The sequence below is a fragment of the Nyctereutes procyonoides genome, unplaced genomic scaffold (genome assembly GCF_905146905.1).
Source record: "Nyctereutes procyonoides isolate TBG_1078 unplaced genomic scaffold, NYPRO_anot_genome, whole genome shotgun sequence".
In the NCBI taxonomy this organism is placed as follows: domain Eukaryota; kingdom Metazoa; phylum Chordata; class Mammalia; order Carnivora; family Canidae; genus Nyctereutes; species Nyctereutes procyonoides.
The window spans coordinates 49,190,477-49,212,271 of record NW_026575126.1 but is presented as its reverse complement, the minus strand read 5'-3'; the positions used below and the strand labels follow the sequence as shown (position 1 = coordinate 49,212,271).

General features: G+C 47.8%; 1 protein-coding gene across 1 annotated transcript; it reads left to right on the top strand.

Moving 5' to 3' along the window:
• The first annotated feature begins 4,988 nt into the window (after positions 1–4,988).
• LOC129519852 (group 10 secretory phospholipase A2-like) lies at positions 4,989–21,663 on the top strand. The gene is made up of 5 exons (XM_055340685.1): positions 4,989–5,050; positions 5,936–6,156; positions 7,937–8,087; positions 9,541–9,647; positions 21,521–21,663. The coding sequence occupies exons 1-5, from the start codon at positions 4,989–4,991 to the stop codon at positions 21,661–21,663; spliced, it is 684 nt and encodes a 227-aa protein (XP_055196660.1).
• The last annotated feature ends 132 nt before the right edge of the window (positions 21,664–21,795 follow it).

The following is a 21,795-nucleotide window of genomic DNA, read 5'->3' as shown; positions in this document are numbered from 1 at the left end:
CATTAGTCTGCATGTATCTCTTATAAGATACAAAGTGGAAAGAGCAATCCTTCTCCCTTTTCTTAAAATAGAGCCCACCCTATATGCTATTTCACACTCTGCTTTCTTTCATTTGACAGTATATCCTGGAGATCACTCATAGCTGTATGCAGAGTTATTTTTTTATGATTTTATTTATTTATTTGAGAGAGAGAGAGAGAGAGAGTGTGTATGTGTGACCACAACAAACAGGGGAGGGACAGAGTGAGAGGGAGAAGCAGACTACCTGCTGAGCAGGAAACCTAACATGGGGGCTCTATCTGAGGACACTGGGATCATGACCTGAGCCAAAGGCAGACACTTAACTGAGCCACCCAGGTGCCCCTATATGCAAATTGAGGTGTCTAGGTGGCTCAGTTGGTTAAGCATCTGCCTTCAGCTCAGGTCGCAATCCTGGGGTCTTGGGATGGAGTCCCACAACTGGCTCCCTGCTCTATGGGCAACCTGCTTCTCCCTCTGCCTCTGCTTCTCTCTCTGTGTCTCTTATGAATAAGTAAATAAAATCTTTTTTAAAAAAAGAAAAAACAATCAGAATAAAAAACATAGGAAATAATAAGTGCTGGCGAGGATGTGGAGAAAAAGAAACCCTCGTGCGATCCTTGGTGGGAATGCAAACTGGTGCAGCCACTGTGGGAGACAGTATGGAGTTTCCTCAAAAAATAAAAAGTAAAGCCACCATATGATCCAGTAATCACACTACTGGGTATTTACCCAAGGAATATGAAAGCACTAATTTAAAAGATATTTGCACCCCTATGTTTATTGCAGCATTATTTGCAATAGCCAAAATATGGAGCAACTCAAATATCTACCCCTAGATGAATGGATAAAGAAAATGTTGTGTATATATACAATGGAATATTATTCAGCTATAAAAAAGAATGAAATCTTGCCATTTGCAACAACATGGATGAAGCTAGAGGGTATAATGCTAAGTGAAATCAGTCAGTCCGAAAAGGATAAAAACCATATGACCTCACTTACGTGGGAATTTAAGAAACAAAACAAACAAAGAAAAAAGAGACAAAAAACAACAACAAAAAAACCAGTCTTTTAAATATAGAGAACAAACTGGTGGGGAGGCAGGTGGGGAATGGGTGAAATAGATTATGGGGATTAGGAGTACACTTAATGTGATGAGCACTGGAATAGATAAGAAATGTGTAGAATTATTGAATCACTATATTACACACCTGAAACTTATATAGCACTATATGTTAATGATTCTGGAATTAAAATGAAAAAAGATGATCAGTATTACATTTTGATACATTTCATTCATCTTTCCTATCTTTCTTTTTCCTTCTCCCTCCAGAGAGCTGCACGTATGTATGTGTGTTGGGTGTGTGCGCAAAGACCTGCTTATACGTGGCTCTCTCAGTTGTACAGTCTAATTATAAAGGTAGGAGGATACTGTAACGTCCTGCTTTTTATTTATTTTATTAAAGATTTTATATATTTATTCAAGTGAGACACACACAGAGAGAGAAAGGGGGGCAGAGACACAGGCAGAGGGAGAAGCAGGCTCCATGCAGGGAGCCCGACGTGGGACTCGATCCTGGGTCTCCAGGATCACACCCTGGGTTGAAGGCGATGCTAAACCGCTGAGCCACCCGGGCTGTCCAACTTTCTGCTTTTTAAAGTATTTTTAAATGGCCACTAAATGTTTTTCAAAAACATTCACTATTAGAATGGATGCATATTCTGTTACAGGAAAGTCTCCTAATGTTACTACCATTTAATTTTTTTAATTTTTTTTATTTTTTTATTGGTGTTCAATTTGCCAACATATAGAATAACACCCAGTGCTCATCCCATCAAGTGCCCCCCTCAGTGCCCGTCACCCAGTCACCCCCACCCCCCGCCCACCTCCCTTTCTACCACCCCTTGTTCGTTTCCCAGAATTAGGAGTCTCTCATGTTCTGTCTCCCATTCTACTACCATTTTAATTTTAAAAATTCTTTTAAAATTGAGCCTTATGCTCACCATGGGGCTTGAAGTCACAACCCTGAGGTCAAGAGTTGCATGTTCTACCGACTAAGTCAGCCAGGCACCCCGAACTACCATTTTATTGTTGGAAAGTTAGGTTGTTTCTGGGTTTTTCCTCTTTATTAGTGATTAACATCGTGTATATGTCTTGTCTGAGCGTTTTATTTCCTTAGAGCTATTCCCCAGGAATAGCTAGGTCCAAGGGTGTGCTGGTCTGTCTGAGGATTCACAGTTCTGGTTTTTGCTGGAGAAGGCACCCAGATTCAGATGCTCCTCTATATGTGTAGAGTTATTTGCCTTCTACTCATAGAAGATTCCCACTGCTGTCACACAGCAGAAGAAATCATTACTTACCAAGCACCTGTAGCAACGCTTTGTCAACAGACCATGATGAAACCTGAAGATGTGGGTTAGACTGAGGACAGCACTAGGGCCCGGTTCATTGGTATGCCTAACTCTGCCTTTGGAAGTGAACTGATTTCTGACTCCATCCCATTCTGTTATATCCCTTCATCCTTCAACACATCCAACAGAGGCACCTTTGTATTTAATCAACTGAGTCACCCAGGCACCCTGACATTGGTATCTTTGATGATGGTCCCAATGCCTCAGTTAGTTATCTGACATATTGAGGACAGATTATTCTGTGTAAATGACACTTGCAGATGATGGAGGCTAGCCAGTTAGAGTGGTGGGGTTTGGGTACAAATATTCTAATACCAAGAACAGATTTTTTTTCTGACTTCTTAATGGACCTTTCATGACAGGTTGGGTTTTCCTCTGTGCATATGGATTGGGAAATTCTTTGGGAGCAAAAGTAAAAGCATTTCTCCTGGGTTTACATGGGTTATTGTATCCCATGTTGCTCGTGGGAGACTCTTAGAAGAAGGAAAATGCTTTACACTCTATGTCTTGGAGAGTCTGAAACCCATACACCCTTGAGTGGGCAAGCCTCAGTTGAATACCTACTCTGTGTCAGGCAGGTCCATGATGGGTATTCAAGAGGAGACATCTAGGAATTGTCTTGAGGAGCTCAGTCCAGGTTGGGGGTGGATGGGGTGGGAAACAGTGAACTTAGAGTGGGACAACTTGATGGCCCCATGCCTCAGCTTTCATAGAAAGCAGAGACTGAACACCATGCCCAAAGGCATTGGAATCTGGGCTCTCCTTATTCTTGGTTCTTAGCCTCTTGGATCCTCCTTTCTTCATGTGAATTGGGGACATCTGGGGTCTGAGGTTGTGATGAGATCACAAGACTGGTGCCCTTAGCACACACTATAGCTGGTGGTAAGCCATGACACCTTTGTTACTTACTATTATTTCTATTTGAGCTTTGCTGTGGAGATGGGAAGGGTAGAAATTGCTGACTAATTGGGTGGGGCTAGCACCAAGGACCATGACATTGACATGACATTGACAAAGGACATTGGACATTGGACATAGGACATTGGACATTGACAAAGGACATTGATAAAGGAGTGTCAAGTGCAGGAGAGTCACCTCTTTTCCACAGGGAGGTCCTGCAGTGGTGTAGCCCCTGCCTCAGTGGGACCCTCACAGCCTTATGGCCGGGGAGCAGATGAGATACCTGAGTCGAGAAGGGGATGGGGTGTGGGCTTTGCTGGGTCACCTCTACAGCCTCCTACCACACCCCCCTCCACAGGTCCTTCACCATTCTAGCTCTGTCTTGAGTCTCAGTTTCCCTAATATGGTGGTGTGGTGGTGAGGGTGGGAGTGGTTCCAGAGGGTTGATTTCCAGGGGTGTCAGGAACCTCAAGCTTCCTGCATTTAAAATGTTTAACGGGTGGGCAGTCTGGGTGGCTCAGCCGTTTAGCGCCGCCTTTGGGCCCGGGTGTGATCCCGGAGACCCAGGATCGAGTCCCACATCCAGCTCCCTGCTTGGAGCCTGCTTCTCCCTCTGCCTGTGTCTCTCTCTCTCTCTCTCTCTCTCTCTCTCTCTCTCTCCCTCTCTGTCTCATGAATGGATAAATGGAATCTTAAAAAATAAAATAAAATAAAATGTTTAAGGGGCACCTAGCTGGCTCAGGTGGTAGAGTGAGAGACTCTTGGAACCTGGGGTTGTGGGTTCCAGCCCTATATCGGGTGTAGAAATTACTTAATAAAATAAGATCTTTTTTTAAAGATTTACTTATTTTTTATTCATGATAGACATAGAGACAGAGAGAGAGAGAGAGAGGCAGAGACACAGGCAGAGGGAGAAGCAGGCTCCATGCACCGGGAGCCCTACGCGAGACTCGATCCCAGGACTCCAGGATCGCGCCCCGGGCCAAAGGCAGGCGCTGAACCGCTGAGCCACCCAGGGATCCCCCAAATAAGATCTTTCAAAAAAAGAAAATATTTCTTTCATTCATTCATTCGTTCATTCAACGCAGGGAGAGAGGCAGAGACACAGGCAGAGGGAGAAGCAGGCTCCATGCGGGGAGCCCGAGGCGGGGCTCCATCCCAGGACCCCGGGATCACGACCTGAGCCAAAGGCAGACACTCAACCACTGAGCCCCCTTAAAATAAAATAAAACCTTAAAAAAAAAAAAAAGAACTGAACTAAACCGTGTAAGATCAGTTCCGTCCGCCCTCCCCGCCCCGTCTCGCCTTCCTCTCGGGCATCCGGGTGAGCGCGGGGAGGGCCCGCAGGTGATACCCCCCGCAGAGCGCCTGTGCTGCACGCTCCCCGTCAGCCCCCCCGCCCCCCAGCAGCTCTCCCGGTTCCCCGGAGCCGCGCCTCCGTCCGCGCCCGCGCGCCCACTGCGCCCTGGGCGCGGCGTTGGAGGTCCGGGAGCGCTCGCCCCGCCCGCAGGCCGGGCCCGGGGCGGGGGCGGGGGGCAGGGGCGGGGCGGGGCGGGGCGGGGCGGCGGGCAGGGGGCGCGGGCCCGAGCGCGGCGGCCGGCAGAGGGCCCGCACCTGCCGCCGTCGGGTGGGTCCGCTGTGCGCGGCCGTCCGCAATGCCGCCGCCGCCGCTGCTGCTGCTGCTCCTGGCACACGCGCTCGCGCCCAGCGCCGGTGAGTGAGCGGGGACAGGCGCCCCGGAAGAACCGGGGTACCCCCTGCAACCCTTCCAACTCATCAGCCTCCCCCCGCCTCCCCCGACCCCACCGCCGGGGCGCGCGAGCTCCTCAGCACCCCTGCGCGCTCCTGCCAGGTTTCCGGGATCCCTGTCCCCCAGCCCTGCCCCAGGGGCACCCTCCAGGCGCCTGGCCTGGGGGCTGTGAACTGACCCTTCCCCCTACCTGTCTCTGGGGTCTGAGGTCCCCCCCTGCCGGGGGGAGGGGGACACCTAGGAGAGGCAGGGGAAGAGCAGAAGGTGGCTTTCTCACCTGCCTCCCGTCATCACCCTTGAAGAGGTCCCCTCAATACCTGCCTTCCCCCCCTACTGGGGGGGGCGTACAGAAACACCACAAGCAGGGAGATGCTGGGGTGCACAACACCTTAGGCCTCACCGGGGCTCTCAGGTGTAGGATTCGTGGACAGGTTCATGCACGGACACAGGCAGGGGTGCCTGGGAGGGAACACGGCAGTGCACACCCCCCACCCCCACGCAGAGCTCAGGCATACCAGACAGCCCAATGTGGACACACACACACACACACACACACACACACACACACACACTCAGGCCCACGGCACGCCTGGACAGCCTTAGGCACTCCCAAGCAGAGGGTGTTGTGGGCAGACAGAGCAAACAGACCCCAGAATGACCTGCCTCACCTAAGTTGGCACGAGGGAGTGTTTTCCTTGGTTCCAAACTCGGTGCTGGACATCTGCCCCAAGCCGTGGTCCTCTGTAGGGGGGTGTGCGCAGGACCCTGACGTTGCCACACTGTGGTCAGGTTCAGGTGGGGGTCCTCCGGGGACAGCTTTGGGGTAGGGGGTGAGGACTGGGGCCCCCTCAGGTATGCTCAGTCTGGGAGTGTGCCTCGGGGCTCTGTGGATCCGGAGCTCAGGGGACCTTCTCTGGAAGCCCACTGTGTGCCGGGGATTCTGGAGCTGTCTACAGCAGAGATCTGCCCTCAAAGAGCTCCCAGCCTGGAGGGTCACTCGCATAAACAGCAGCACAGTGTGATAAGGACCCTTGTGGTCCCCTGCCGGCCAGGTGGATTAGAGAAGGTGACAGGTGAGCAGGGAGTGAGGGCATCTGCAGCGCAGAGAGGATGTGATCCGAAGTTCAACTGGGGGAGAGGTTAATGATGAGCAGGGTCTGCATGGGGGTGTTGAGAGAGGACATGGGGGGGGGGACCCAGCTCTTGCAGGGCCTCTGGGCTGCAGCGAGGCCCCGGAGCCTCTGGAGGGTGGTGGGAGCCATGGGAGGTTTTGGGCAGACACGTGGGCAGCTGGGAGCAGCACCTGGTCAGTTCTGCAAGAGCGAGGACTTGTCACCGGGGGAGGGGGGTGGGCAAAGTTTTAATTAAACTTGTTTCTGTTTTTTTTTTTTATTTAACTCATCTCTATTTTTCCTCTGCCCCCACAAATAGGGTACTTTTTCCACCGAGAAAAAAACAAATAAAAAAAAAAAAACACAATGGGTTTAATTTGGGCCTGACTCTTCAAAAAAAGTCAAGGTGATGGAAACCCATTTTTAGATGAAAAGAGATGAGACCTTGATGTGCAGATGCGATGCACAGCCCTGACCTGGCTCTCAGTCCCGGAGCGGACACCCAGGAATCAGGCAGGCCCTGGTGTGAGTTTCCCCTCTGGGCCTCCCCAGCCCTGTGCATCTGTGGCCTCAGTCTCTCCATCTGTCAGTGGGAGGACAGCTACCTGCAAGACAAGGTGGCTGTGCTATTGACAATAGGAGGTGCCTGTCAGGGAGCGCGGTGGTTGGTATGAGGTGAGGTTCAAGCACTTGCCCTCTTTCCTGGTGCTCTGTTTTTTTTTTTTTTTTAACCAATGCCAGAGAGCAGACTCATTGCCTTCACTGGACAGAGGAGTTGCTTTGGGATTATTGGATGCCCAGGTCACGACAGAGGGTTTGGAGGCCCCTGGTGCCCGGCAGGGGCCACATTGGCGCCTCTCAGCTGTGTCACCCCGGCAGGCCTCCTGCCCTTGGCGTTATTGGGTGAAGGGGAAGGCGCGCTGATTTGGAGGTGGAAGCCTGGGTCAGAGCCCCCCAGTCAGATCAGGTGCCTGTGGGCTGTGGGACCGTAGGGGTCATTCCTTCCTGCCCTGGTCTCCTCTTTCTCACTGTGAGACGCAGGGTTCCAGTCATACCTCCTATGCGTTGCTGAGTGTCAGAGCTGCTTGGGGATCGAGACAAATGGCTGGGCTCAGGCCACGGGGTCTCCCTGCGGGAAGAATCCATGCGTGGGCAGTGAAAATAGAGAAGACACAAAAGGCACTGATCCAGAGTCTGGAGAGGAGTGGTAGGGGCAGAGGGAGACCCAGGGACAGAAAGCCCCTGCAGAGGAGCCCTCCTTGGTGGCAGGGACCCTGTTTAGCTCATCTCTGACACCCAATGCCCAGCACCGGCAACTGGGCAGACGTTTGACGTGGGACCAGCAATCTGATTTCATCTGGAGTAGATGAGGGCAGGAGATTGGAAATCAGAGCATTCCTGTGCAAAGGCCCAGGGGTGTGACCTTTCAGATGCTGTGGCTCCGTGACTTGTTTTCTCTCTCGTGGCCGCCTTGAAGACATTAGAGGTTGTTAGAGCTTGTTATGTGCCTGCTGCTTTACATGCATGATGTCCTTTCATTTGATAAAATGAGGTTCCCTTTATCTCCCTGTTTTATAAACAAGGAAACCAAGGCATAGAGAGGTTGAGTAAGTTGTCTAAGGTCACACAGCCAGGAAGTAGGAGAAGCAGGATTCAAACCCAGCATCATCCAAGCCCTTTTTAGACTGTGCCCTTAACCCCAAACCCTGCCCTGCAACCTCTGGTTTCTGTTTTCCTCTAGCTTCCCCGAGGTCACATGTGCATCGGCGTGGGCTTATAGAACTGGCAGGGACCATGAACTGTGTTGGTACCCGCAGCCCCCTGTCCTACATAAGCTATGGCTGCTACTGTGGCCTGGGTGGCCATGGCCAGCCCCGGGATGCCATCGACTGGTGAGTGCACACCTGGGCTCAGCTTTAAAAGGTCTGAGGACCTATATAAGGTCTAAGGATCTTTAGTTAAGGCCTATGTAAGGAAATACCCACAAGCGAGCTTTCTATTTAGGAAAATGCCAGCACGTGGTACAACCTTACAGGCAGAGGGCTTCCTGGGTACCGCCAATGGGGACAGACCCTGGTGCCAGCTGCACCCCAGTCGGGCCATTGGATGAATTACTTTGCCTGAAAAAGTAGCGTAAAGTTGATCAGACTTACTATGCACCAGGAACTGTTCTGAGAACCCCTCTTAGTCCTCACAACAACCCCGTTTCAGAGATGAGGACACTGAGGCCAGAGAGATAAGTAATTTGTCTGGGGCCACCGAGGGAGTAAAGGGTGGGGGCTGGGATCCGAACCTGGGCAGCCTGGCTGGCTGGATTCCCCTAATCCCTACGCTCCGCTGCCAGGTGAGAAGTGCCTGCTGTGGGTTTGGGTCTTTCTGGGACTTCCTTTCATTTATCTGTAGGGGCAGGCATGAGGGCTGTCCCCTGAGGCTCAAGGACACTCACTGCCACACAGCCAGGGGTAGGTGGCTGAGGGCAGAATGCTATAGGCTCTTCCCTGGCTCGGAGGACCTGGTCGTCACAGACAGGTCTTTGCTGGGTCTCGTGTTTCCAAGGCTCCTGCTCCCATGCGTCATAGTCCGCTTCCTCCCCGTCCTCCCAGATGAGGCTCAGGCACCGCCCCCTCCGGGAAGGCTGCCCTGAAGCCCGGCTGTGCCCCGCCTCTGGCTCCTGGAAGCCCCCTCTCCTCCGTCCCAGCACTTCTCGCCATGCATGTGGTGTCCGATGGCTTGTCTGCCTCCCCACTAGACTGGGGGCTCCTTGAGGGCAGAGTGGAATCGGGCTGACCTCATCTCTGAAACTGTCCTGTCCCCACAGAGCTCTGGCCAGTGAGGACAGGTGCTCATCAGTCTGTCCCTGAAATGGGTCTCGTTATAAACCTGCCCCCTAGTTTTATGAGAGGGTGTAACCAGGAGACCAGACTGGGGACATCGGGAGCTGGGTGACATCTTGGGACAGAGGCTGGTTCTTGGGCTGAGACCAGGGGAGGGAGGGTGGGCAGGAAGCTGTCCCCGGGCAGAGGCAGGAGGCACGCAGGGCTCAGCTCACTCCAGGCCCAGAGAGGCGGCAGGTGCAGCTGCAGCTCAGAGACACAGAGGAGGCAGGTGGCGGGGGTGGGGGTGGGTGGGGGGAGGAGTGGGGGGCCAGGGGACTGGGCCCAGCAGCACACACTGGGGCTCCGCAAAATGATTTCCCAGGGTGGGGATTCTCGGGGACAAAGCTTGGACCAGAGGAGGCTGGCTCCCTGCGTGTCCTCACTTGCCCATAGTCCCAGCGCAGGAGGATGGCCACGAGGGCATCCCCGCCTGCACCCACTTGCTGGTCCACCTGTCTGCCACCCGCAGGTGCTGTCATCAGCACGACTGCTGCTACATGCGTGCCGAGCAGGCTGGCTGCAGACCCAAGATGGAGCGCTACCCCTGGCAGTGTGTCAACCAGAGCATCGTGTGTGGTGAGTCCCCAGCAGCGCCCACACCTACGTCCCTGGGCGGCCTGGGCATCCTGGCCTCAGGAACTCACCACTGCTCCCAATGCCCCAGAGGCCACCCCCTGGGGTTATCTACAAGAAGTGATCTGTAACACCTGGCACGTACAGAAAGGGATGGAGAAACCTATTTCTTTGGTCTGGACAAAAGCTAAAAAAGATCGAAGTGACACCAGGTGTAAATGACCTCAGTGTCCATCAGGTGGGGCGTGGGTAGAGAAACCTGTGATGTCTTCTTATTATGGATGACTCTGCAGCCTGCTGAGATGGATAAGATAGATCCTCGTGCTGGCCCAAGAAGGTGTTGAATGGAAAAGCAAGCTGCAGAATGACATGTCTGGTAAAGCACATTTCTAGAAGGAAAGAAGGAAAGAAAGGAAAGAAAGAAAGAAAAAGAAAGAAAAAAGAAAGAAAAAGAAAGGGAGGAAAGAAGAAGGAAGGAAGGAAGGAGGAGAGAAGCTTGCAACACAGTAGCCTGCTTACTTTCCATGGCTACGTGTAGACACTTGCAAAGCTCAGAAAAAGGTATATAGAGATACGTGGCATGCTGTGGGTAGATGTGGTCATCACTAGGGACAGGATCAGGCTGAGGGCAGTGTGGTGGAAGGCAAGTTCACATTCCTATAATGTTTCCCTCCTTTTAAAGATTTCTTTTTAAAAAATCTGGATTAAAAAAATCAATTTTGGGGATTGCCTGGGGGCTCAGTGGTTGAGTGTCAGCCTTGGAGCCAGGGCATGATCCTGGAGTCCCAGGATCGAGTCCCGCATTGGGCTCCCTGCATGGAGCCTGCTTCTCCCTCTGCCTGTGTCTCTGCCTCTCTCTGTGTCTCTCATGAATAAGTAAATAAATTCACTTAAAAAGATTTTTCCTATTTATCTATCTGCCTACCCATTTATCTTGTCTTTACTCGCAAGCAGCATGTATTTAAGGAGGATAATTGTAACAGAATCCATCCTAACTTCACTGTACGTTTTACAACTAGCCGCTTCTGCAGTTAGAAGAAAAATAAAACAGCAGTTAAAAATGTTAAGTGTCCCTCAAAGCAACCTTACTGGTTTTCTCTTAAAGCAGTAAGAAATGGACTGAGGCATTTATTTTTAGGATTACCTTTTGATGGATGGTATTTTCCATGTATTTGAGTTCCTTTCAAATTAAAAAGCTGGATGTATTTTAAACATAGGAAGTAGGGGACCCTGGGTGGCTCAGTCAGTTGGGTGTCCAACTCTTGATTTTGGTCGTGATCTCGGGGTTGTGGGATCGAGCCCCGTGTAGGGCTTTGCTGTGCTGGGATTCTCTCCCTCCATCTCTCTCTCTGCCCCTACCCCCCTCACATGCATGCACCCTCTCTCTCTCTCAAAAAAAAGGAAGTAATGGGGCACTGGCTGGCTCACTTGGTGCAGCATGTGACGCTTGATCTGGGGTTATGAGTCTGAGCCCCATATTGGGTGTAGAGGTTACTTAAAAATAAAATCTTAAAAAAATAAATAAAAATAGTAACTAATAGTACACGTACAACGTAGGTAAGGCTGCTGACCCAGAAACTGGTTCTGTACCATTTACTCCTTCTTATTTTTAATTGAGATAAACATAACAAAATATTAAACATTGATAGCATAAATTTCAGTGATATTTAATACATTTATAGTGTCCTCCACCCACCACCTCTGTCTAGCTCCAAAAGATTTTCCTCCAACCCTACCCTTTTCCTCAAAATAAACCCCACTAGGCAGTCAGTTCCTATTTCCCCTGCCGCTGGCACCTGGCAACCACCAATTTGCTTTCCATCTCTATGGCTATATTGATTCTAATTTTATATATATAGATAGATAGATTAGAATTAGACTAGAATCTATTATATTAATATTATATAATATATAATATTAATATATATTATATAATATTATATAATAATATTACATATATTATTAATATTATATAATATATAAAAATATTATATAATAAATATTATATATTAATATAATATCTAATCTAATATCTAATATATAATAGATTCTATTCTAATTCTAATATTCTAATCTATCTATATATACATAAAATTAGAATTTTATGTATATATATGCTGCGCCAAGTGAGCCAGCCAGTGCCCCATTACTTCCTTTTTTTTTGAGAGAAAGAGAGGGTGCATGCATGTGAGGGGGGTAGGGGCAGAGAGAGATGGAGGGAGAGAATCCCGGCAGAGCACAGCGTTATATATATACCATATATAATGGTATATAATTATATATAATATATAATACTATATAACAGACATATATATCTATTAGAATCTATTATATATAATTAGAATATATAGAAAATATAATTATAGATAACACGTTATATATAGATTTATATATACATATACAGAAAATATAATTATATATAACATGTAACTATATGGTAATATATTAATCAATATGCTAAATATATGAATATGTATACAATTAGAATCCATAAATCTATTGATATAATATACATTATGTATATAATTTCATATAAATGAAATCATATCATCCGTGGCTTTGGTGTTTGTCTTCTTTCACTTACCGTTATATTTTTAAGGTTCATTTCATATTGTGGCACGTAGCTGAACTTCATTCCTTTTTATGGCTGAGTAACATTCCGTCCGTAGGGACAGACCACATTCTGTTTATCCATTCATCTGTTGGTGGACACTGGGTTCTTTGCACCTTCTGAGTACTGCGAATAGTGCTGCTCTGAACATTCATGAACAAGTATTTGTTTGAGTGCCCGTTTTCATTTCTTTGGGGTCTATCACTATGAATGGAATTGCAGGGTCATCTGGCAATTCTCTGTTTTACTTTTTGAGGAACCGCCAAACTTTTCTACGGAAGCTGCACTCCTTTGTATTGTCATTGGCCGTGTATGAAGGACCCAGCTTCTCCACAACCATGTCAATGCTTATTATCTTCTCATTTGTTCTGTTTTTAGTGGGGGTGCTCAGTGTATCTCGTGGTTTTGGTTTGCTTTTCTGTAATGACTAATGACATTGAGCGTCTTTTCATGTGCTTGTTGGCCATTCTTATGTTTTCTTTGGAGAAATGTCTATTCAAGTCTTTTGCTCATTTTTATTTTGTTTATTTATTTTTAAAGTTTTTATTTTTAAGTAATCTCTACACTCAACATTGGGCTTGAACTCACAACCCTGAGACTGAGAGTCACACACTGAGCCCACCAGGTGCCTCTTTGCTCATTTTTTATTGGGTTGTCTCTTTGTTATTGAGTTATAAGAGTTCTTTATATATTCTGGATCCTGGACCCTTATCAGATATGTGATTTTCAAACATTTTCTTCCACTCTGTAGGTTGTTTTTGCATTTTATTGATAACATATTGGATGCATAAAAGTCTTAATTTTGAAAAAAGTCCAGATTATCTATTTTGTTTTTTATTGAGTTTTTGTTGTCCTCTAAGAATCCACTACCAGATCCTACGTCACAAAGATTTACCCCTTTTTTTCTAATAGCTTTATAATTTGAACTCTTACGTTTAGGTCATTGATCCACTCTGAGTTAATGTTTGTATACGTGTGAGGTAGGGATCCACCTTCCTTCTTTTGCATGTGTATATCCAGTTCTTCTGGCACCATTTATTTAAGAGACTCACTTTGCCCCACTGAGTAGTCTTGGTACCCTTGTTGGTCTTGGTACCCATCACTTGGCCCTAGATGAATGACCTCCCTGTGCCTTAGTTTCCTTATCTGGAAGATGGGTGTTGCCAAGGTGAAAAAAAGGGTCTATAATACAATAAACAGGTTGGACAGGGGCTGTTTCTCTTTCCCTTTCCTTCTCCAGCTGTCCGCTTGATCTGAACTTCTCTCTGGCCCCTGTTACCTCCATTAGAGAGAATGGTGAAATCTGGGATGACTCTCCATTAAACTCTCAGCTCCTGAGCTGCAGGGAAGGAAGGGGTTACCAGAAGGATGGTCTTAAAAATATTCATGGACTCTCAGCTGTATCTCCTTAGCATCAAGTAACAGTTGGTATAAGAGCAAAGCAGAATTTTTAGGACTGAAAGTGTCCCAGACTTGGTCTCGTCCAGCCCTCTTATTTAGAGTTGAGGAAACTGAATGAAGTTCAGGGAGAGGAGTGGGCCTGCTTAATGTGGTGGCCATGTGCCCACTCCTGGGCACATCCCCTGTCCCCAGACTGCCCCCTCTGAGAGTGGGAGAGAGGAGGTGAAACGGGCCTTCACTGGGAAATCTCTCACAGTTCTCTCCCATTTCCCTTCGACCTGCATGTTCTGCTTGCCGTTATGTATGTTAAAGTGATGTCTGTAAAATATTTATTGGTGTGTCTACTGGTGGAGCCCATGCCTGTTTATAGAGCTGCCCTCCCTGAACCAAATGAAAAGAACCAAAATACCTATTCTGCATTTGTTTTTGGCTAAAAATATTCTCTTATTCTGTTTGGAGATACTCCGAACATAGCCGTTTACCTAATTACAGGTGTTGCCCATTTTCCATTTATGGGCTTGACTTAAATATATTAAAATTTGTTTTTAAGCCTATAATAATATTTACTGGCAGACCTTTATTTTAAGCTTAATCCTTGGGGGCTGTTTTTCCTTTTAAGTTTTGGTTATTCTTGACTAACATGATGCTGTCGTGTTCTTGAGGCCATGGAGCAGTCAGACTAAGTTTTGCTTTTCAAAGAAACTTTCTGGGGATCCCTGGGTGGCGCAGCGGTTTGGCGCCTGCCTTTGGCCCGGGGCGCGATCCTGGGGACCTGGGATCGAATCCCACGTCGGGCTCCCGGTGCATGGAGCCTGCTTCTCCCTCTGCCTGTGTCTCTGCCTCTCTGTCTCTCTCTGTGTGACTATCATGAATAAATAAATAAAATCTTTAAAAAAAAAAAAAAAAGAAAGAAACTTTCTGGGGCGCCTGGGTGGCTCAGTTGGTTAAGCATCTGACTCTTGATTTCGGTTCAGGTCATGACCTCAGGGTCATGAGATCAAGCCCCATGTCTGGCTCCATGCTAGGCATGGAGCCTGCCTTAGATTCTCTCTCTCCCTCTGTGTACATCCTTCCCTTCACTCTCTCCAATTGAAGGAAGGAAGCAAAGAACTCTCTCAGGGAGTAGGGTGAGAGCACAAGGCAGCTGGGTCAGCTGATTCTGAGCTGGAATCCTGGTCCCCCCGCTGCTTGGTGGTGTGGTCTTGGACAAGTATCCTCTGAATCCCTCTGAGCTCTGCCTTCCTCACGCATAAAATGAGAATGATAAAATTTAGATGCTGGCTTTGTATGAGAATTGGAAAGTATGACTTTCCTGTCCTTCTCCCAACAGATGTCATTGAGAATCTACTCTGTGCCAGGCTCCGTGCTAGGTTTTAGGCAAGATGGAGAAATTAGGTTCTGTCGTTTAAAAGGAGGAGGATGGGATATATAGTGTCTGTGCTGATCGCTGTTATAAGTGCTGTGTTGGAAAATAAAGCAGGTGAAGTATCATACCTGCTACAACGTGGGTGACTTTTAAGCAGATTTTGCTAAGAGAAAGAAGCCACACGCAAAAGGTCACATAATGTATGATTCCATTTATATGAAATGTCCAGAATGGGCAAACCCATAGAGATGGAAAGCAGATTAGTGGTTGCCAGGAGAGGTTAGTGGGACTCAGGCGAGGGGTAATGGGAAGTGACTTCTTAATAGATATGGAAGTTTCTGGGATCCCTGGGTGGCGCAGCGGTTTGGCGCCTGCCTTTGGCCCAGGGCGCGATCCTGGAGACCCGGGATCGAATCCCACGTCGGGCTCCCGGTGCATGGAGCCCGCTTCTCCCTCTGCCTGTGTCTCTGCCTCTCTCTCTCTATCTGTGTGTGACTATCATAAATAAAAAAAAAAATTAAAAAAAGGATATGGAAGTTTCTTTTGGAGTGATAGAAATATTTTGGATCTAGATAGGACTGACAGTTGCACAATGTGTGAATGTACTAAATGCCGCTGACTCATGCACTTTAAAATGGCAAATTTTGCTATTGGCATTTTGCCTCAATAAACAATGCAGGGGAGCAGGGTAAGGGATACTCTTTTATATGGAATGGCCAGGGGGGCAGAGAAGCAGTAATAAGATGCTATTGAAACAGAGACCTGGGGAATGTAGGAGGAGCCGTGAGAAGAGGTGGTAGGAACAGCCAGTGCAAAGGCCCTGAGGCAGGAATGAATGTCTGGGTGGCCCAAGAAGCTCAAGGAGGATGTCGAGGCTGGAGCAGAGTCACTTAGAGGAGAGTGGTAGTGGTAGGTGGTGATGGCAGAGAGATGGGGTCCAGATGCTACACAATGTTGAAAGTATTCCTCTGAGACGAGGAGCCAGGGTTTAAAACAGAGAAGGGGGACAGCCTGGGTGGCTCAGCGGTTTAGCACCGCCTTCAGCCCAGGGCCTGATCCTGGAGACCTCAGGATCGAGTTCCATGTCGGGCTCCCTGCATGGAGCCTGCTTCTCCCTCTGCCTGTGTCTCTGCCTCTCTCTGTGTCTCTCATGAATAAATAAATAAAATCTTAAAAAAAAAAAAGAGGAGGGACATGATCCTATTTGCATTTCAACCGAACCATTTTGGCTGTATGGAGCTGTATGGAGCATATTCTGGAAGAAGCAAGGATGGAAGCCAGGCACTGGTTATGAGGCTGTAGCAATAGTCTTGGGGAGGACATACAGATGGACGGGTGAGAGGAGAGGAGATGGTTGGGATATTTGTCCCCATGACAGCCAGCCTTAGATAGCCAGCTCCATGGGCACAATGCCACCCTAGAGCTTCAGTGGCTCCCTCCCCAGGAGTCCATGCAGTCACGCTGCTCTGCAGGTACCCAGGTCTCTCGTGTGGCAGCCCCTGGGAAGTTCAGAGGGCTCGCTCCGGGACTGTCTGGCTCTGTTATTGATTTTTTAAAAAAAGATTTTTATTTATTTATTCATGAGAGACACACAGAGAGAGAAGCAGAGACACAGGCAGAGGGAGAAGCAGACTCTCTGCTGGGAGTCCAACGTGGGACTCCATCCCCAGTCCCCAGGATCACGCCCTGGGCTGAAGGCAGCGCTAAACCACTGAGCCACCCAGGCTGCCCTCTGTTATTGATTTTTACACTTATTTATTTGTCATCTATCTATGTATCTATATCAATGTATATATTATCTACCTGTCCATTCACCCGCATGCTTGTGCTCCTTCAAACCTAACATGGGTCTGTTGTGAAAAACTCAAACATTACAGAAATATTGTAATGTGGAAAGTGACGCTCCATCCACCAGGGATCATGAGATTTGTGCGTGTGTTTAAATATATACACACACACATATATATATATACACACATACCTATACCTATGAAATCAGATCATACTACATATATTTTTATAATTTTTATTCACTTAACATTGTGTCTTTGACATCTTGGAACATAGGGGTTGACCTCATTCTTTTCAAGCAAGAAAATAAGGGGTGCCTGCCTGGCTCAGTCAGTAGAGCATGTGACTCTTGATCTCAGGGTTGTGAGTTAGAGCCCTACAGTTAGGTGTAGGGGTCACTTAAAATTAAAATCTTTATTATTTTTTATTATTTTTAATTTTTTATGATAGTCACAGAGAGAGAGAGAGAGAGAGAGAGAGAGAGAGAGGCAGAGACACAGGCAGAGGGAGAAGCAGGCTCCATGCACCGGGAGCCCGACGTGGGATTCAATCCCGGGTCTCCAGGATCGCGCCCTGGGTCAAAGGCAGGCGCCAAACCGCTGCGCCACTCAGGGATCTCTAAAATTAAAATATTTAAAAAAGATAGGGGTACCTGGGTGGCTCAGTGGTTGAGCACCTGCCTTTGGCTCAGGGTGTGATCCCGGGGTCCTGGGAACAAGTCCCGCATTAGGCCCTCTGCTCAGGGGGGAGCCTACCTCTCCCTCTGCCTGTGTCTCTGCCTCTCTCTCTCTGTCTCATGAACAAATAAATAAAATCTTTTTAAAAAATAAATAGTTTTTTAAATTTTTATTTATTTTTTTAAAGATTTATTTATGTATGATAGACAGAGAGAGAGAGAGAGAGAGAGAGGCAGAGACACAGGAGGAGGGAGAAGCAGGCTCCATGCCGGGAGCCTGACGTGGGACTGGATCCCGGGACTCCAGGATTGCGCCCTGGGCCAAATGCAGGTGCTAAACCACTGAGCCACCCAGGGATCCCCCAAATAAATAAAATCTTAAAAAAAATAAGATAAAGCAAGATAATAACCTATGACAGAATTTCGCAGTCTTGATACTGTTGACATTTTGGCTCCAGTTGCATCCTCCCTCCCTGTCGTGATGACCAAAAGTGTCTCCAGACGTTGCCCAACGCCCATGGTTGAGAAGAGCTGGTCTGGGACACAAATGTACGTTATTTTGACCACTTCCCCATTAACTGTGGCACCTGGTTGCAGAGACCGTGGTGGCTTCCTTGTGCTACCCGTGTGGTGGTTCTGTAGCATCAAGTCCTAGAACTGTTGTGTCTGTTGGGAATTTGAGCCATCTCTAGAATGTCTATGTAGAAAGGACTCGAGGGCTCTTCTTGAAAGGGGAGTTTTCATGGCAAAGGCACTTAAAATGTGAGTTGTGTTTGTTTATAGACACTGGGGAGGGGATAGAGAGGGAAACTGGTAAAGATTGTGGGGAGGAAGGCCACTAAAGCCCCCACAGGGCACCTCTTTTTGGCACTGCCATTTGGTGCTATAGATATCTTAAATCCAATAGACATATTTTTTAAATATTTTATTTATTCATGAGAGACACACAGAGAGATAGAGACACAGGCAGAGGGAGAAGCAGGGTCCCTGCAGGGAGCCCAGTGCGGGACTCGATCCCAGGACCCCGGGATCACTACCTGAGCCGAGGGCAGATGCTCAGCCACTGAGCCACCCAGGGGTTCCAGATCTAACAGATATCTTAAATTACACTTCGAAATAGCTACACTTCAAATTTTTTTGAGGTTGCTTTCTCCATGATCAAAGTCTCATAGGGCTCAAAGTAGAAAAGTCTGAGATTACGAACTACAAGTTTCACGGCAAACAAAACTTCCATAGATACTATACAGACAAGCACTTGGCTAACTAACCTTCTGGTGTTTTCCCTTTTTCAAGTGCATAATTTAAAAAAGATATATAGCAGTTATGTTTTGTACCTCTTATGTATTACTGAAGTATAAGCTGTTTCTCATGTCGTTAAAATTCCTGTGTTAACATGGGATGTGTGGGTGGCTCAGTGGTTGAGTGTGCCCTCACTGACTCGGTGCCTGGTTCCCTTCCTGTGGACAGGTCCTGAGGCCTGGTTGGGGCCCCAGTCTTCTTGGATTTCTCCTCTGGAAGGTTCGGGTGCTGGTGGCACAGCCCTGAGGGTTAAATGAGAACGATGTTCCCTTTCTGTCCTCTGTTAATTTTTTCAAGCAGGAAAGGAGCGTCAGTTGTGGGGTGGTCTGACAGCTGGAGAGGCTAAACCTTTCTTACACTTGCTAATCTCCCTGTTTTTTTTTTTTTTAAAGATTTTATTTATTCATTCATGAGAGACACAGAGAGAGAGGCAGAGACACAGGCAGAGGGAGAAGCAGGCTCCATGCAGGGAGCCCGACGTGGATAGCATCTAACTAGCCTTTACTAGTAGAAATCTATGTCTACTGTTCTTTGTTCCTGCTTGTTTTTCCACCAATTTGTTTATGGTATAAGATTTTGATTTTCTACTTATGGCAGTGATATAGAATTTATTTTTTTTATTTATGTGGAATTTATTTGGTGTCATTTAACACCCTGTAATATGATTAAATTATAATTTATTTACTAATCAACTTACTATTTTAAAAAACGAGGGGATTTAAAGCAATAATCCTGAGCTGCTGCAGGCCTGAGTTTGGGAAGCCCTGGGGGCAGTCATATGGATCAATCTGTGCTGCTCATGGGGCAGCTGGGTAGCTGTGCTTCAGCATCTGCTTTCGGCTTAGGTCATGATCCCAGGGTCCTGGGATTGAGTTCTGCATAGAGCTCCCCGTAGGGAGCCTGCTTCTCCCTCTGCCTATGTCTCTGCCTCTCATGAATGAATGAATAAATAAACAAATCTTTAAAAAAAAAAAAGGAAGGAAGGAAGAAAGCAATGGAGGGCAGAATTTAATTAAAAAAAAAAATCTGTACTGCTTACGACAGGACCTAGAAAGATAATTTCCAGAGTGTGCCCGGCCTCCTGCCTGCTGATTGACACCCTGTCACCCCGCCCCTCCTGGTCCTACCAACCTCTGGCTGTCATGCTTCACCTGTGAGGGTCTCCAAGGAACATTGAAAAAAATGTTTTTTATTTTTATTTGAGAGAGAGCATGAGTGGGGGGTGGGGAAGGAGGGGCAGAAGGAGAGGGAGAAGCAGACACTCCTCAGAGCAGGGAGCCTGGTGGGGAACTCGATCCCAGGACCCTGAGATCAGGGCCTGAGCAGAAGGCAGATGCTCAACTACTGAGCCACCAGGTGCCCCTCCAAGGAACACGAGAGGATCCTTAAAGAGTAGCTGGCAGCCAAAGGAGGTCAGCTCCAGCTAACTGGGTGCCTACTATATGCCCTGCCTTTTATCTGTTGGTTAAAATGATGTGTTGGGTGTGTTTTCGTTCTCCCAGCAGCCCTTAGAAGTGGGTACTGTTCCTATCTCTGTGCTGATGAAACACCTAGAAGGGTTGAAGTCATGTGTAAAGAGGCTCAGAGCTGTACACCCATGATGGAGCTGGTGAGCTCCATAACTGGTGCTTCACCGTGTCTCTGGGAGCAATTTGGAAGGCTTCCGTGGTGGATGGGACTGATATATACATTATGTGAACAATTACAAGCCCACACATAAAGGCAGAGGGCCTCATGGCCAGATAGGATGTCCAAGCTGTTTCAGGCATTCTACATTCTGGTACTGCCTAAAGACCACACCATCTTTCTAACCTCAAGTAGAGCATCTCTGGTGTTGGGATTACCAAGGCAGAAGGAGACTTACCTTAGAGTGGCAGCCTCTGGGTCTCTAAGAGGCAGGCTCCGGCTGGAAGGGAAAGCTGGAACACACTCTTGAAGGAGCATGGGGGAGAGACGGAGAAAGAAGGCAGAGGGATGCAGGTGGAGCCAATACTGGCAGAGTGCATGTCCCCTGCCAGGCTCCTGCTGGGCACTCTGCATGGGCTTTCTCACTCGGGCTTCTCCATAACCCCCGTTTTGTTTCTTTTTAAGGATTTTATTTTATTTTAAAACTTTTACTTATTTATTCATTTATTTTTAATTCATTATTATTCAAAACTTTTACTTATTATTCAGACAGAGAGAGAGGCAGAGACACAGGCAAAGGGAGAAGCAGGCTCCCTGCAGGGAGCCCGATGTGGGATTCGATCCCAGGGCTCCAGCATCACACCCTGAGCCAAAGGCAGAGGTTCAGCCACTGAGCCACCGAGGTGCCCCCGTATCCCGTTTTCAATGAGGACTTGGCTCTGAAACCTTAGGCAAGGTCACCCAGAGAGGAAGTAGCAGAGCAAGCACTCCTCCCAAAAAGCTCTGGATGGTTCCCAGGCACCTACTGCATATCTAAACGGATCCTTGGGTGAGTCGTGTACTGTTGATGGGGAAGAGAAGCCAAAAGGTCAAGTGGACCTTGGACTTTCCCCATCTGAACACACTTCTCTGGCCACTTCGGTTTCTGGAAAATGGGCCCAACGTCACCTCCCTCTTGAGGTTGCCATGACAGAGATCCTGTGAATTGTCAAATGTCACGTAGCTGCGGATTTTTCCCCCTCTACCCCCCACTTTGTTGGCCTCCCTAGTGTTGACTCTCAAGTCTCTGTGAGACCCTGCTGACTCAGTTTCCCCACTTCTTTCAGGACCAGCGGACAACAAGTGCCAAGAACTCTTGTGCACGTGTGACAAGGAGATTGCTTACTGCTTAGCCCAAACCGAGTACAACTTAAAGTACTTCTTCTACCCCCATCTCTTATGTGAGAAGGACTCGCCCACCTGTGACTGACTAGCCCAACTGGGAATGTTCTTTCACACAAGGAAATAAAACTCTTTTCACACATCAACGCAGCATTCAGTTCTTTGCAGGAGGGAGGTGAGGCCAAGTGTTGAAGGTGCAACCCCTGTTTGCTTTCTCTCC